Source organism: Mus pahari, chromosome 17, assembly GCF_900095145.1.
Source record: "Mus pahari chromosome 17, PAHARI_EIJ_v1.1, whole genome shotgun sequence".
Lineage (NCBI taxonomy): Eukaryota > Metazoa > Chordata > Mammalia > Rodentia > Muridae > Mus > Mus pahari.
Window position 1 is genome coordinate 53,695,251 of NC_034606.1, and position 15,502 is coordinate 53,710,752.

A 15,502-nucleotide genomic window follows, 5' to 3' on the forward strand; every position below is an offset into this window, starting at 1 on the left:
GCACATCTTTAAACACAACACTCAGGAGGCAGAATCAGGTAGACTTCAGTCAATTCCAAGCTAGCCTGATCCACATTTTGAGTTCCAGGCCAGCCAAGGCTATCCACTAAGACCTTATCTTTAAAAACGACTCCTTACTTGGAAGAAATGAATGAGGAGCACACAGCATGTGCATGGTGGGGCCCAGAGAACAAGCTTGCCCTGTAGGATTACAAGGGTTAGGCCACATCCTAGAAGCAGGCTAAGGCTGAGCCCTCAATGCATCCTGCAAGCATCCCCGAGAGAGGATCAGAGGCACAGCCAACGTTAGCTCCTGCTTCTGTTTCTCAGCTAAAATGTGACGACTAATAAACAGCTGCCTTCTCAATGCACGACCTCCTCAGAAGCAAGGCCAGACCCTTCGGGGATGAATCCTCAACTATGGTGTCTTCGGGGCCTTCAGCACCTAGATATGTGTTTCTCGCAGTGGGTATGTAAAAATGTGGCGAGGACCACGTGCTGCGTATACAAGGTGAATGCACCTCAGGAGCACTCACTCGGCCCACATACTGGAGTCTTAGTGAGTGCAGTCTGAGAGGAAAAGCATCTGCCGTCCTCCTAGATACAGTTCTTACCCTCTTCCCAGGAGAAGGGCCGTCGAGGGGCTGCGATGGGTCGCTCAGGCAGGTGCATTCCCGAGGCCTCTTCCAGGCCAATGCTCTCCACCTCTCTCCGGGCCTGCCTCAGGACAACCCCTCCCTGGTCACGCAGCCTCACTGCAGCTCTATAAAACACGGTGTCCTTGGCATTGTACTTCATGCAGTTATCTACAATGAGATTAAAATCCTCCTCAAACGCATGGAGGTTTTTATACCCTTGCGCTTCTAGCCGTTTCCTCATTGTAGCAAAGTCCATGGGGTGTTTAATGTGATCCAAATAATCTGGTACCTAATTTTAGGAAGGAAAATAAACATTTACAAACCAAAGACAGATCAAAACTTATTTCATGCTGTCTATAAAATCAACCACACCTGAGACTAATTTCATATAACAACACTAAGCCAATACACAATAAGCCCAATCATTGCAGAGACCTTCCCAACCTACTTCAACTAAAAGTACCACAGACGGGGCACCAAAGGGGCTGTCATCACCAACAGCTAAGGTCTAGGTAGAAATGTTCACCTAGGTACTTTCAGTGCTTTACAATGAGGTACAATCTTTTATAATTAAAATACTATTCACTAAGAATTCATTAAATATTAAATAATAATGAGAATTAAGAATGCAGGCACCCTCTCCCCAGGCCCCTGCTTCCTAACGGAGCAGCAGTAGAGATCATTCACAGGAGACACAACAGTGAGCCTCAGTGGCACGCACCTCCTTGAGACTCACGGGCTGGGCAAAGATCTTTGCAGGGTCCTTCTCCTGTAGCTGCTCCAGGACTGAGCGGAGCAGCACAGTCAGCGGTGTCAGCCGGAGCTCCATGGCCATCTGCTCCACCTTCACCTGGCAACAACAGCATACACTGTCTCTAGGGGATGTAGGGACACCTCTCTTGTAGATCACCACACCTCCACGTACTGACTGTGCAATCACAGAAGCACCACTCCGACCAGCAGCACAGAGCGCCTACGTGCCAGGTGCCACCCCACCACAAAGCTGCCTCTCTGTGCAAGGACATGTACTTCTTCCAAGGCAGGGGCCTCCTGTAAGGCCCTGTACACTCCGGGGTGGCTACCCGAAAAGGACAACACAGAGGTACCACAGGACCAACTATAAGGTAGGGATATAATATGCTACAGGGTGGGGCCAGCACTAAGTCAGCAGGTACACAGGGGCTACTCCAGAGCACTCCGTGACAGCAGCAAGACGTCCATCCAGAGACAGCCAAGAGGGTGGCAGAACCCAAGGACTCCCTCCTCACCTGCTCTCGCTTGAGTTTCTCCCGCTTGCGCAGCAGCTCGATTAGCAGGCGTGCACGCTCTAGGTCATGTCGCAGCCGCTGCCAGTACTTTAGCTTCTCTTTGGCAGCTTTCATCTCTTCATCGTTTTCTCTCTGAGAAAATTAGAGAAAACTTTCCATCAGTCACACCCTGAAGTTCTTCCTGCCAGGGGTCTAACAAGCTCATCCATTAGGTGAGACTAAAAGGATAACAGGACCTGGGACCTAGTCTCTATAAATGTACCCAGTCCCTATAAATGTGCTTTGACAATGGAACAGGAAGGTCTAGTAGACACAACAGGGTCTTGGCTTGACTCCTGGAGGTAGGAATGGCGGAACAAGTATGAGAAAGGAGGTATACAAGAGGTACAAAGCTAAGCTGTCTTAACTGGCAGTGGAATATTACACGGGTCCAGTTCTAGGCGTGGCAGGGAAGGTGTAGAAATCAGTTCTGACCCCATAGAGACTAACGTGGGCACTGCAGTTGCCAGTCACAGCTGCCTTCTCGGGGAGTATACCAAATAGCACTTGGTCAGCATCCTGCACCAGCCCTTCTCTACCCTAGCCATCAAAGTGGAAGTGTAGCACTAGGAAGCCAAGAGACAGACAGTAGCAGGAAAGCAGCCTGGCTCTGCAGCGCCACAGGGAGGTGGATCCTTGAGCTGCTCAGAGTTCTAAGCAGAAGAGGCCAGAAGCCTAGTAAGCCCCTCAAGACTAAAAAGGTACTCTTACTACTTCACACATGTACAGGGACAAGAGCTACTACACAGGGAGAACACACATGCCTAGATAGCAACCAAACAAGACCAGAGCCCTGCAGGGCGTGGTGGTGCACGCCTTTATTCCTAGCACTCGGGAGGCAGAGGCAGGCAGACTTCTGAGTTCGAAGCCAGTCTGGTCTACAAAGTGAGTTCCAGGACAGCCAGAGCTATACAGAGAAACCCTGTCTCGAAAAACCAAAAAAAAAAAAAAAAAAAAGACCAGAGCCCTATCTACAAACAAGACCAGAGCCCTATCTACAAAGGACCAGGGTTTCCAGTCACTTTCCAAGAAATTCAACATGCCACATCCTCTCAGTACTCCATGCACCTTATCCAACCACATTCCCCAGAGCTCTGCTCCCCCAACCCAGATCTCCTTTCCTGCCACCCCATACTTTCTGCCTCCCCAGAGTGAACCTGTCCAAGACCTGAGTTCTCATCCAATACAAGTCATTATCCAATGCTATCACCTCTCTACTCTGTGGAAAAGTTATGGGGTTACTTCCTCACATATGTCCTGCCTGTCCCTAAGATAAAGGGATGGAAACTGGCCTACCCAAAAGTTTGTCCTTCTGTACTACTGCTAGACAGTAACCTAAATAAATATCCACATCTGCCAACCACAAGCAAAATGTTGCCTTGCAGCTGCACAACACGGACAGGAAACCCTTCTCTCTGGACAGCTTTGCCTCTCATGGCCCAGTGACACCACAGCAGAGACTGCAACCCAAGCTACCAGCACAATGGTCAAGGATGGAAGGTCTCAGGGCAAAGTGTCACCAACCCAACTGTATGAACAGCCACTCTTCATGGTATGAAAACTCCAGCACAGGATGGTCTGTCTTGATGCACACACTTCAGCACCCACTGTAATACACGGTGTACCTCATCACATATAGGCAAAGGGAGCAAATACATGGAAAGGGGAGTTCAGAAACACTGCACCTCTAATTGCAACTCTTGGGAGGTAGAGACTGAGTTCTGTGAGTTCAAAGCCAGCATATATAGCAAGATCCAGGTCAACCCTATCTCAAAATAAACAAAGAAGAAAAAAGAAACCAAATACCCTAGCATCATCTGGACAGCTTCCTGTTACTTAGAAACAGACTTTTGAGTAACCACAAGAACATTCTGGGTAGGTTACCAACAGGCCTGTGCTTGTATGTTTAGGGATAGGCAAAGCTCAGTGGTTTGCTCATGGCCTGGTTTTCATCTTTAAAAGGTCATAGGGAAACTGAGCCACTGTCTGCACTCCAACATGCTACAGGCTCATGAAGAAAGGACCCTGTACACAAATCTACCCAAATCATCCCATCTATAAACCAGGTGTCCCGGTATGACTCTGAAGCAGTCTACTTTGCTACACAGAAATCAATGCTGGAATTCTTCCCAGGAATAGACTTCTGAGAAGGGGAAGCTCAGAAGTAGTCACCCACTCCCAAGAAGAAATATGTGCATTCAGTGTTTCCATTCCTAACACACAGTAAGATCTAGATACTGGGATAAAGGAGGATAGCAAAACCCAATGCTGTAACAAGGACCAGTTCAGTAGTCAGGCCAAGGCCAAGGCCCCCTGTACTGGGAGGACCGGTCAGGCTATCTGTGAAACACACGGCAGATCAGCAGCAATGGCTCCTAAATGCTTTAACTATGACCCTAAGGGCATCTAGGCTCAGCCATGTCAGATCCCAGATTTCCAGGATTCTATGAATAAAGGGTAGAAACCAAGGCCCAGAACTAGAGGAGAAGGAAAACAGGAAACAAAAGGCAGAATGAATGGGGACTTGCACATTGCAAACTGTTTGACCAAATCTAAGAAGCCACACCAACCCATCTCCTCTGATAGCACCACCTCAGCAGATGGCACAAGAAAACATGTCTGCCTTCCTACAAGATTAGGGCCTACAGAGACCCAAAACACACAGCTGGAAAGCCTCTCTAACCACCACAGTGAAAGACTCTGGTACAGCATCACCAACCTCAGTGATGTCTTCTCAGAGCAGCTCATCCTGTCCCACCCTCCCGACGCCTCATCCTCCACAAGGTCAGTCACAGAAGAGAAACCTCACAGCCTCCCCCCAAAGCTGGGCTGAGCAGAGACAACCAAAGCCAAAGTTAGGTCAAATTCTAGCATCCAAATATCTCTCATCCAACAACTCATCGTGGCTGAGATGAGTGCATGCTTAGTTAGTCCAACAGCAAGGTCAGGGCCATGACAGCAAGCCTCACTAAGACAATGTGAGTACAGTTTACAATCTTCAACTTCATGTCCTGCCTAGTCTACCACAGCAGAACAGACCTCTCTGCCATGGACAAAGCCTTCTACTTCCCTTTTAGGCAATTCTAGAATGATCCTGCCCAGAACAGCACAACACAGGGCTTGCAACCTCACAATCCGGTGTCCTCCCTCCCGGGCCTGCCCTGTAACAGGAAGAGCCTACCCAAGTGCAGCCCTGGGCAGCTCTTTGGGAATACACGGTCCTTCTAACCTAACACCAAGGGTGCTCTTCTTGCCGCTTATCTTATCACCCTTCCTTCTTCCTATCTTTCTTCCTGTTGTACCCTCTCCTTCCTCCCTGCTCCATCACTCGAGGGCAGCTACCCACAGGGCCACTTGGCATCTCATGCCTTTGTTCTAGCTCCTGCATATGCAGAGGAGAGGAAGCCAACAGCTGAATGCCCCATCACTGTACTAATGGCATTCCACTTTTACTGACAATCTACCAAAATATTCCCTCGGCGGCTCACACCCCAGCTTATTAAGAGAGTCTCCTCAAGTCCAAGACAATACATGTGGTCTGGATTCTCCACTTTTCTCTCCGTATCTTCTCTTTCCAACATTGCTACCTACCATCACATAAGCAATGAACAAAAGCATCATTCCTACCAGTGCCCAGGGTTACCAAACACTTCCCCACTTCATGACCAACATCTCTAAGACCCTCTTGACCTAAACCCTTTTTCTCCTCTGGTACCCGGGACAAGCAACCATTCTGGGAACCCATGATGGGGCTGTGCTCCAAAAGTTAAGGGCAGCAGGGAGAACAGCAGCATCTCACCGCGTGTGATGTAAAGAACATGGTTGATTCCCTCAACAACCACAACAGCCTCTACAGTTCTAGACACTTCACTCCTCAGAGGGCGGGGCTGCTTCTTATACCCCATGTAGTGATTTGAATACACTTAGCCCAGGGAGTGGCACTATTAGGAAGTGTGTCCTTTTTTGGAGAAGTATGTCACCGTGAAGGTGGGCTTTGAGACCCAACTCTTAGCTGCCTGAAAGATAAGTAGTCTTCTCCTAACTGCCTTTGGATCAAGAAGTAGAATTCTTGGTTCCTTCTCCAGCACTGTGTCTGCCTGGACACTCTCATGCTTCCTGCCATGATGATAATAGACTAAACTTCAAAACCTGTAAAGTCAGCCCAATTAAATGTCGTCACTTTTAAGAGTTGTCTTCACTGTGTTGCTCTCTTCTCAGCAATGGAAGGAAACCCTAACTAAAACACTCCACTAGCCTCCAAGGAGGGATGTGTCCTCAGTGAATAGACAACGTTGGCTTACAGACGTCAACAGAGAAGATCCAACACTGGGGAGGCCCCTTCCCTTCAGATCAGACGCCGAGTCCAGCAAGTTGTTACTCCCAGCAGAGCCACCCTTGGTAACCTGCAGACACAGGTGTCTAATCCACCCAACAGGGCTCTAGTACCACTCACTGCTCATCTGACAGCCATGATACAGGATAAGAACCCTAAGCTCATTCCACAGCCATACCTGTGACAGCCATGCCTGTGACAGCCATAGGGACGCAACAGGATTCTACAGACTTAAACTTCCATTAAAGTTGGTTGCTATTTTACAGACGAAATGAGTAGCTCCTCCCACTGGAACCAGACACCTATTTTGGGGCAATGTGTAGAGGAACTGCATATACTTCCTTAGGCCTCCCTGCTATGTCGACTATGCATGCAGCTGAAGTTGAGCCAGGTTCTGAGCATTCCCTTCCTTCCCTGGAACTGACAGAGGACAGGGCACAGCGCAGACTCTTGTCAGAGGAAAGAAGTAAGCACAACTCAACCCCGAAGTCACAGCAAACCTTGAGGGTACAGGAGCCACCCGAATAACCTGCAGTTTAGTAGAGTTCAAGGCCCGGGGGTCAGGGTCAGCACCACAGCCAGCCTTGGGGGGCAGCCCATGTAACCGAAAGGCAGAAGAGCGTGCACACATACCTGCTGCGTGTTTCTCTGGGACTGCAGGCTGGACTGGAGCCGCCGCAACAGGGGAGCACCATTCCTAGACAGCCTTTTGAGCAACCAGTAGCTGTGGGCTCGCTCCACAAACTGCTTCTTCCGCTGAATGGCCACCTGATTCGCAATCCTATTTAATCTAAAACATGGAAAAACTGAGAGTTTAGCTGCGAAAAGGATATTAAAAAGTGTTTGCATTTAGAAAACTAGACCGGACACTGTCACCTTCAATAACTCTGCAGTTCTCTCCCTGAGCCTGTCCCTGAAAACAGTTCAACTAACTAAAGATTTCATCCTCCAAAACAGTTCCCAGGTTAAACGACTAAAGGAAACACAGTTGAACAAAACTTTAACCACTTTGCTCCTATCTACACACACAGTGACCGCTATTGATCACTGTCAGCTGAGATGCTGCCGGCTGGACTCTGAGGTCACAGGTGGCACCACCAGCGCTGGTCACACTCAACCTTGAAGAAACTCTCGAAGCAGAGCAGCCCACCCACTGATGAGGCTGGGAACATAGTCTGCTCTTAGTAAACGGCAATCACCCTCTGAGAAACAGCATCCTTTGGGAACTAGCCTGCCAAGCTGTACAAACCTCTGCACAAGGCCTGCCAGTGCTGTGAATGCTGGCCAGAGAGCTCCTGTGCGGCTGCTTTATACCACAGCCTCCCTCCCTCCGAAGAAGAGCTTGGTGGGCCTCACAAAGACACTGAAAGACAAACTCCAACAAATCCCACAATTTCAAAAGAACAAAACTACAAAAGGCTACAAGAAGGTGTTCCTTCATTGTACCACACATCAAAATTTCACAACAGGCTTTAAACTTTTCTAAGTTCATTTAAAAAAAAAAAAAAAAAGAACGCAAATGTAGATTTCACGGAGCAATCAAGATCACCGGCATCAGCTGGAGGCCCAGCCCTGCCAGGGCTTGCTTGCCCTTGAGAATGCTGCAAACCTCGAGCTGGTCAAGCCTCCTGGCTGAGCTCTGCTGGATGATGCATTGCCCTCTGTGGCTCTGCATGTTCAATGTGGTGGGCAAACACCAAGACCACGAAGCATTATCTCCAACGACAAACCCATCAAAAGGCAGGGCACCGGGCTGCAACAGAAGGCAACCACAACACCTGAGGATGGACCAAAGTCCCACAGGAAACTGTCCATGGGGCGGGCAGGAGGCCTGGCCACGTCCCAGCTACAGTGTTGGTGCAGTTTGTGTTTTCACCACTTCTGTACAGCAAACAGATGTTCAACACTACACTGATGGCTATTTTAACCTTCAGAGGCAGTACCTCTTTTGTTTGTTTTTTCAAGACAGAGTTTCTCTATGTAATGGAGCCATGGCTGTCTAGGAACTAGCTTTATAGACCAGGCTAGTCATGAGCTCAGAGTTCTGCCTCTGCGCCCCCACCCCCACCCCCGTGCTAAGATTAACAGTGTGCACCACCACACCCAGCCAGATACAAGATTTTTTTTTAACAATTTAAAAGTCAAAAAAATAATAATGGTTAGTTAGCAATTGCTTTAATAAAGATTCCAATTTCATATTAGCTCCACACCTTTCACAGTGCAAGAACTTGGGAAATTGTGAATAGCTTGCAAGTTGTAAACAGACTTATAAAAAAAAAAAAACATCTCAAATATGTCCTCTGGCTGGGCGGTGGTGGTGCATGCCTTTAATCCTAGCACTTGAGGCAGAAGCAGGAGGATTGCTGAGTTTGAGGCCAGCATGGTCTACAAAGTGAGTTCCAGGACAGCCAGGGCTACATAGAGAAACCCTGTCTTTACAGGTATGTATCCAAACACTACACATGCAGAGTCTGACTCCCCACTGGCGAGCAACTGCACACCATGGAGAAAGGTGGACAACAGGCACTAATACTGTAGGTTCCCAGAAGCAGACCAGCCAAAAGCAAGCATGTCCAACCAGTTCATCCCACACTCATCAATGCAGAAACCACAGCAAGAACAGTCCAAACTACCACTGACAGGCAACCAACACAGCCAGACCTGAGATCCACGCACACAGGAACCTGGAAGTAGACATGACCAAAATGGACCTCTAGAAGGAAGCAGAGACGCTACTCTAATGTCGCAGACCCCTGGAGTGATAAGGGGCCCAGCAGAAGACCAGGAAGGCCACTCACTCCCTGTGCTCTGGAGTCCTATCTCACTACATCATTTCTACGTCCCACACACGCTCCTGCCACAAAGCCACTGCCCCACTCATTCAGCCACAGAATAAGCTGATGTGATGCCCAATCTTGTGCTCTCAGCTCCCCAAATTGTGAATTAAAAAAAAATTCCTTTATAAACTACCCAACCTTTTATATGTAGTTATTAAAATCTGATATGGGTATTATGTCAAAGGCACAAATAAACCAAGATTACAGAGAGGAAAAGTCCATGAAGCAAGCCCTACAGGAGCCAGACCACTTTCAGCCCTAGCCATGCAACAAGCAAGGGCTCATCTGACACAAACAACACTACAATTGTTCCACTGTAACTTAGTAACCACACATCTGTCTTTGAATTTCTTAATATTATAGTCTATTTAAAATTTTTAAATGTTGGCAAGAATACACTCACAAGTTTCTCAAGCCTTCCTAAATACAGCTAATAAAAACAAAAATACAAGAGAAAAATTAACTGGACCATTTTGCTAAAAAGTGTGAAGTCGTGTTTACAAAGTGAGGGTGGCAAGTGGCTCACACTGTCAGGTCCTTCTAACCTCTAGCATACTAAGGTTTTACCCACCTTTAGCGAGAAAAACCCTAGGTCTAAAGTGCAAGTCACTGCTTACAGCCAACTTGTAGCTTTGCACATACACTACACCACAACAAGCCGCTTTTATAGTCTAGTTATACATATGGCCAGGATTTCTAGCACCTCCGACAGTAGGAAGAAAGCTGGGCATGGCAGCACATACCTGTCACCCAGCACTTCAGAGTCTCAGGCAGAGGACAGTGACGTTGAGGCCACCTAAGCTGCACAGAGAAACTGTCTTAAAAAGTAAAAGTAAAGAACAGCAAGAAAAACAGGGCCAACTCCATCTCAGTCCAATACTAACACTCCCCCACGGACTGGTCTTTTAACAAAACCAGTGACTCCATTATGAATTCAATATTACTGATTGTTAAGAATTCTCCCCAGCTGGGCATGGTGGTGCACGCCTCTAATCCCAGCACTCGGGAGGCAGAGGCAGGCAGATTTCTGAGTTCAAGGCCAGCCTGGTCTACAAAGTGAGTTGCAGGACAGCCAGGGCTACACAGAGAAACCCTGTCTCGAAAAACCAAAAAAAAAAAAAAAAACCAAAAAAAAACAAATTCCTACATACAGCACAGTACACTGCATAGCGTCAGTCAATTCCCTTCTGGGCAGCTCAATAGGCAGGTTTGAGTTTGAGTTAAAAAGCGGAAAAAGCAGAAAAGCCCAACAAAACTGCCATGTGCACAGATACTGTCTACAAAGATAACCCAAAATTTATAAATTTTACATATAATATATAAAAACAAAAATCCTGTATCCTAACAAAGTCACAAAAAGGCTAATTTTATCGGGGGATGGGAAGGGGTACATTTTGGAAAGTGGGGTGGGTGGAGTTGCGGTTATTGTTGAGACAGGGCCTCACCAGTTAACTCTCTCATATTAGCAGGTGTGGTGGTATAAACCTTAATCCCAGTACTAGGGAGGCAGAGGCAAGGCAGTCTGGTAATTTCCAGCCAAACCTATGAAGAAACCCTATCTCAAAAAAAGAAAAAAAAAAACCTATGTGAGTGGCAAGTGGTCATCCCTACCAGAATTCCCACAGAACACTGATGTCAAGGGGACAACCATGCAGTCATGGGACAGTCAGTAAAAAGCCCATAGTGCTATGAGTTACTCTATGCTCGGCAGTTCTGTGGAAGCAGACCAAGAACACATGAGGTAAGTAACTGTGGGGCTGGGAGCCAGCAGATCTACACAGCAGGAACCACCAGCACTAGAGGAGGAACAGGCTCTCAGGCTCCCACACACCACCCTAACAAACAAATCCCAGGCCCCCAAAGCCGCCTGCAGGAAACATGGAAAAGAAACTCTGACCTCTGGGGACACGCTACACAGAAAAGGATCGACCAACACTCACTCCATGAGTATTACTCTACAGTTCTGAGAAGGTTCTTTATATACTGCAGAGTCATTGAGAGTCACATGGCTGGGCTGGAGGGAGGTACAGGCAAGAAAGGACTAAGCAGTCATAGGAATTTTTGAAGTTAAGTTGCTGAACCAATAGGTTCTCTGTACTTTTTTCTTTTTCTTTTTTCTTTTTGGTTTTTCGAGACAGGGTTTCTCAGTGTAGCCCTGGTTGTCCTGGAACTCACTCTGTAGACCAGGCTGGCCTCGAACTCAGAAATCCGCCTGCCTCTGCCTCCCAAGTGCTGGGATTAAAGGCGTGCGCCACCATGCCCGGCTGTGAATGCTGTTCTAAGCAGGAGAATGGACCCAGAGACTGCAGGCCTCAGGACTGTGGCTTGCTCACTGCTTGGCTCACTGCAGTACTTAGTAACTCGGGCGACGTTAGTCTCTGATCTCCCTTAGAGCTCCCTGTTCAACAATCATGAAGAATAAGAAAAGAACATGACTGCTACCCATACATGTGCACAGACCAAGTCTCTCCAGATGCTCCACACCTCTGGAGAGTGAAATTCTACAAACCAGCCTCCTTTCGTGATGCAACATTTCCTACACATCCTACATCTTTATAATGAACTCCACTCATGTTCAGCTCATAGTCAGGCCGACAAGTGTCTCTAACCTTACAGTATCAATGAATAGCATCATTACATCATGAAAATAAAAAATAAGAAATAAAAAAATAAATCATCATTTTAAAGCCTAGGTTTTTTGCCTCCAAGGACTCAAAAGTCTATAATTTACCTCTAGACACAGACCATACACCCAACTCTCTGGTCAACAGATGGCCATGTGAAACCTGGGATTGTTAGTGGCAAAGAGAGCTGGCAAGTTGGCACCTTCTTCGGCTGCTTATAAGACATGTGCCGCCGGGCGTGGTGGCGCGTGCCTTTAATCCCAGCACTCGGGAGGCAGAGGCAGGCAGAGTTTGAGGCCAGCTGGTCTACAAAATGAGTTCCAGGACAGCCAGACCTATACAGAGAAACCTTGTCTCGAAAAAAAAAAAAAAAAAAAAGATGACATTTGCCACAGAAAATAAGCAGGGCCAAGATCTCAGAGGTGACAGGCCAACTGTATTATAAGTGCATGAGAAACGGCTCCTCTCTGACACGCCAGGCCTCCTCGCCTCACAGTGCCCAGGTCCTATGTGCTGGGTAACTTCCCAGCCTCCTCAAGCAATGGACAAACCAGCACAAACTCGGAAGGACAAAAGCCCAGGGACCAAGGACGAACACTGAGGAAACTGATGCTAATCACCATAGGAAAGACTGGCCAGGCACAAACAATCCTCAATCTACACTTGTTTTCAAGTCTTGACAAAAATGTCAAACTAGCCACCAGGAAACACCAACCTCAGAAACATAGGAACAGTGGCACACACCTTTAATCCCAACAGTTAGGAGGCAAAGGCAGGTAGTTCCTGGTCAGCCTGATCAACACAGACCGCCTCAGACAAACAAAAAGACCAGCGCTACTGTAGACCAGTGGTCCCCACCTGTAGGGCATGAGCCCTCTGTCAACCTCTATCTCCAAGATTCCTAACAAAAATAATTTATGGTTGAGGGTCACCATGATATGAGGATGGTTAACTTGGACGAGCCTGAAGGAAACACACCAGACAGACAGACAGATAGACAGACAAGCATCCAAACCCAGGGAAGCTGCAGAGCAGTCAGAGCAGCGGCTGACATGGTGTCAGCAGAAGTAACACCCAATCCGTGCCCTGCCAGTGGCGGGTCTGCCTACGTCTAGGCCCTCTGGCCTCTCGGAGCAGAGCATCAGAATGGTCTTCCTCAGACTCAGAGGGCCCAAGGAGTGTGTGAGGCAGGCTGGGTTAGTTGGGGCATGGAGCTCGAGTCACAGGGTATGGAGCAACAACCAGGCACCAAGAACACCTCTAGAAGGTGGGCACGGACAGGGCACGGACAGGACAGGACAGGACAGGACATGCCAAGTGCCCCTCCCCACGGCAAAGGATAACTGAGAACCCATGCCCCAAGGGCACATGACCAGGTAATGCAGTCCTTTTTTTCTAATGTGGTCTTTTGTTCATTTTGAAAATTTATCACTAAAAAAAAAAAAAAAAAAAAAAAATCAAGACCAAACTTGAGAGTCCTACTGACCTCGAGTCCCACAGAAGAAACACTGGGCAGCTTGGCACCACGCCGGCCCACTGTTAGCTTCAAGTGGGCTGACTCACAGCAGCAGAGACCCAGGAACAGCCTGCCCCAGGAATGAAGGAAGGGTCTACTACCTACTCCAAAGTAACCCAGCGGGTAAGAGCACTAACTGCTCCTCAGAAGGTCCTGAGTTCAAATCCCAGCAACCACATGGTGACTCACAACCATGTGTAATGAGATCTGACGCCCTCTTCTGGTGCATCTGAAGACAGCTACAGTGTGCTTATTTATAATAAATCTTTGGGACGGAGCAAGCAGGGTTGACTGGAGCAAGATGGGTTGACTGGAACAAGCATAGGTCCTAAATTCAATTCCCAACAACCAACAACCACATGAAGGCTCACAACCATCTGTACAGCTACAGTGTGCTCATATACATAAAATAAAAATAAATCTTTAAAAACAAAAAGAGGAAATCAGCCATACTGGAGATGCCCTGTCTGCTGTGCCCAGGGACAACAGTCTACTAGGGGAAGGTGTCCGGAAGGTGTCCAGACGGCGGGAAGAGTCAGTAGACAACGATTTCAGCTCAGTATGATTGACCCAGCTTCCTAAGGACACTCAGTGAGCAGGTGGACCCACTCATCTCAGACCAGCTGTCAGATGGGCTCTGCCTTCCACACCAGAGTGTGTCATTTTGTACTTTTCAGTTGGTTGTTCAAATGTTTCTTCCCCAGCATCACTACAGTAGATGCATCTGCCTGCTTTCCAAGGCCCTGGCACCACAGCAAGCCCTCCCTACACTGCTCCCAGGACATGCAGGGGCAGGGCTTCCACTTGGAAGGGATGGCGCCAACCGTGGCAGATGGAAATGTTTATCAATACAGACGCTCTCTGACAGGAGGCAGCTACAGGCTGATCAGCTCACACAAGTCAAAGCAGCCATGCTGCCCAACACCCCAGTTAAGCAGCACAGCTCCCCTCCAAGTGCTCAGCCATACTCTGTGCCTCTCGCTCACTGGCTGTGCATCCTGTGCCACTCGCTCACTGAGGCTGTGGCTCGCAGCAGTGCAGTGTCAGCATCCCCAGGGAGGGGGACACATACCACTAGCCCAGAAAGAGCAAAATTCAAATTATATACAATAGTTTACATGTACTGTTTGCAAAACTGGTAACTAAGCCAGGCACGCTGCTGACACACCTTCAGTCCCAGCCCAGCACTCAGGAGGCAGAGGCACAGGGGAGTCTGAAGCTGTAGAGTCTACATAGCAAGCTCCAGGTCAGCCAAGGTCACGCAGTGAGACCCTGTCTCAAAAATGTAGATAGACAGACAGACTTGGGTAAAGGGGCGGAGGGGGGAGGGAGGAGGAGGGAGAAAAATCAGGTGTGTTTGTATACGTCCTTGATCCCAACACTTGGAAGGAAAAGACAGATCTTTGAGTTGGGGGCCAGCAGGATTTACAGAACAAGTTCTAGTACAGTCAGGACCACACAAGAGAAAAAAACATTTCTCTAAAACTTAAAATAAATAAACAGCTATGCCATTAAGAGAGAGAGAGAGAGAGAGAGAGAGAGAGAGAGAGAGAGAGAGAGAAAGAAGCTGACAAGTCAAATCAAAACTGGCTATCCAGTTAACCGGCAGAAGCATGGAGGAGGGTGTGTGTGCACAAAATCCAAGCCTGAATAGTATATGCAAAAGCAAACCCTAGTCTACCTGATGAAGTGCATCACCCACCACTTGGTCTTTTCCCAGAGCCAGATCAAGGACTGGCAGTGTAAACAGCAAATAGAAGGCACCTCAGTCTCACTGCTAACCCAGCACCAAAACACTACTTGTACTGAATAAACTGCACACCAACTCTCCAAGTGCACAGAGGCGGTCTGAGTCAAGTCCAGATCTGGGCAGGCATAGCTGCGCACACACCAGCAGCCACTGTGCTGGAGATAAATTCAGCCTCACATGGCAGGGAAGTTACCAAGACTGATGCTTCAGGGGAGGCAGCCCTTTACCTGCTGCTTCTCTATCCTCCTGCTACACAGAATGAGGTGCATGAGCAGGGTAACAGAAGAGCACAGACAAGCAAGCGGCAAAATATTTTTCTTAGGGAAAAAAAGCATAGGCAGGATATTGGTGGTGCACACCTTTGGGAAGCAGGAACAGGCAGATGTCAAGTTCAAGGCCAGCCTAGTCTATAGAGTGAGTTCTAGGACAGCCAGGACCATACCTTACAGGAAAACCCTGCCACAAAAAAACAAACAAACACACACACACACACACAC

At 48.1% G+C, this 15,502-nt stretch overlaps 1 protein-coding gene across 3 annotated transcripts in view; it reads right to left on the reverse strand.

The window, feature by feature from the left end:
• The window catches only part of Brd1 (bromodomain containing 1), a 50,062-nt gene that overhangs the window by 26,596 nt on the left and 7,964 nt on the right, over window positions 1–15,502 (reverse strand). For all 3 annotated transcript variants that reach the window (XR_003845455.1, XM_029547894.1, XM_021216382.1), the window contains exons 3-6: window positions 6,912–7,068; window positions 1,907–2,038; window positions 1,360–1,488; window positions 615–927 (exon numbers count right to left, since the gene is read on the reverse strand). Coding sequence is in view for 2 of the 3 variants with exons in the window: in XM_029547894.1 (XP_029403754.1) it covers window positions 615–927; window positions 1,360–1,488; window positions 1,907–2,038; window positions 6,912–7,068 (731 nt within the window). In the remaining variant the exon portion in view is untranslated. The remainder of the gene's footprint in view (window positions 1–614; window positions 928–1,359; window positions 1,489–1,906; window positions 2,039–6,911; window positions 7,069–15,502) is intronic.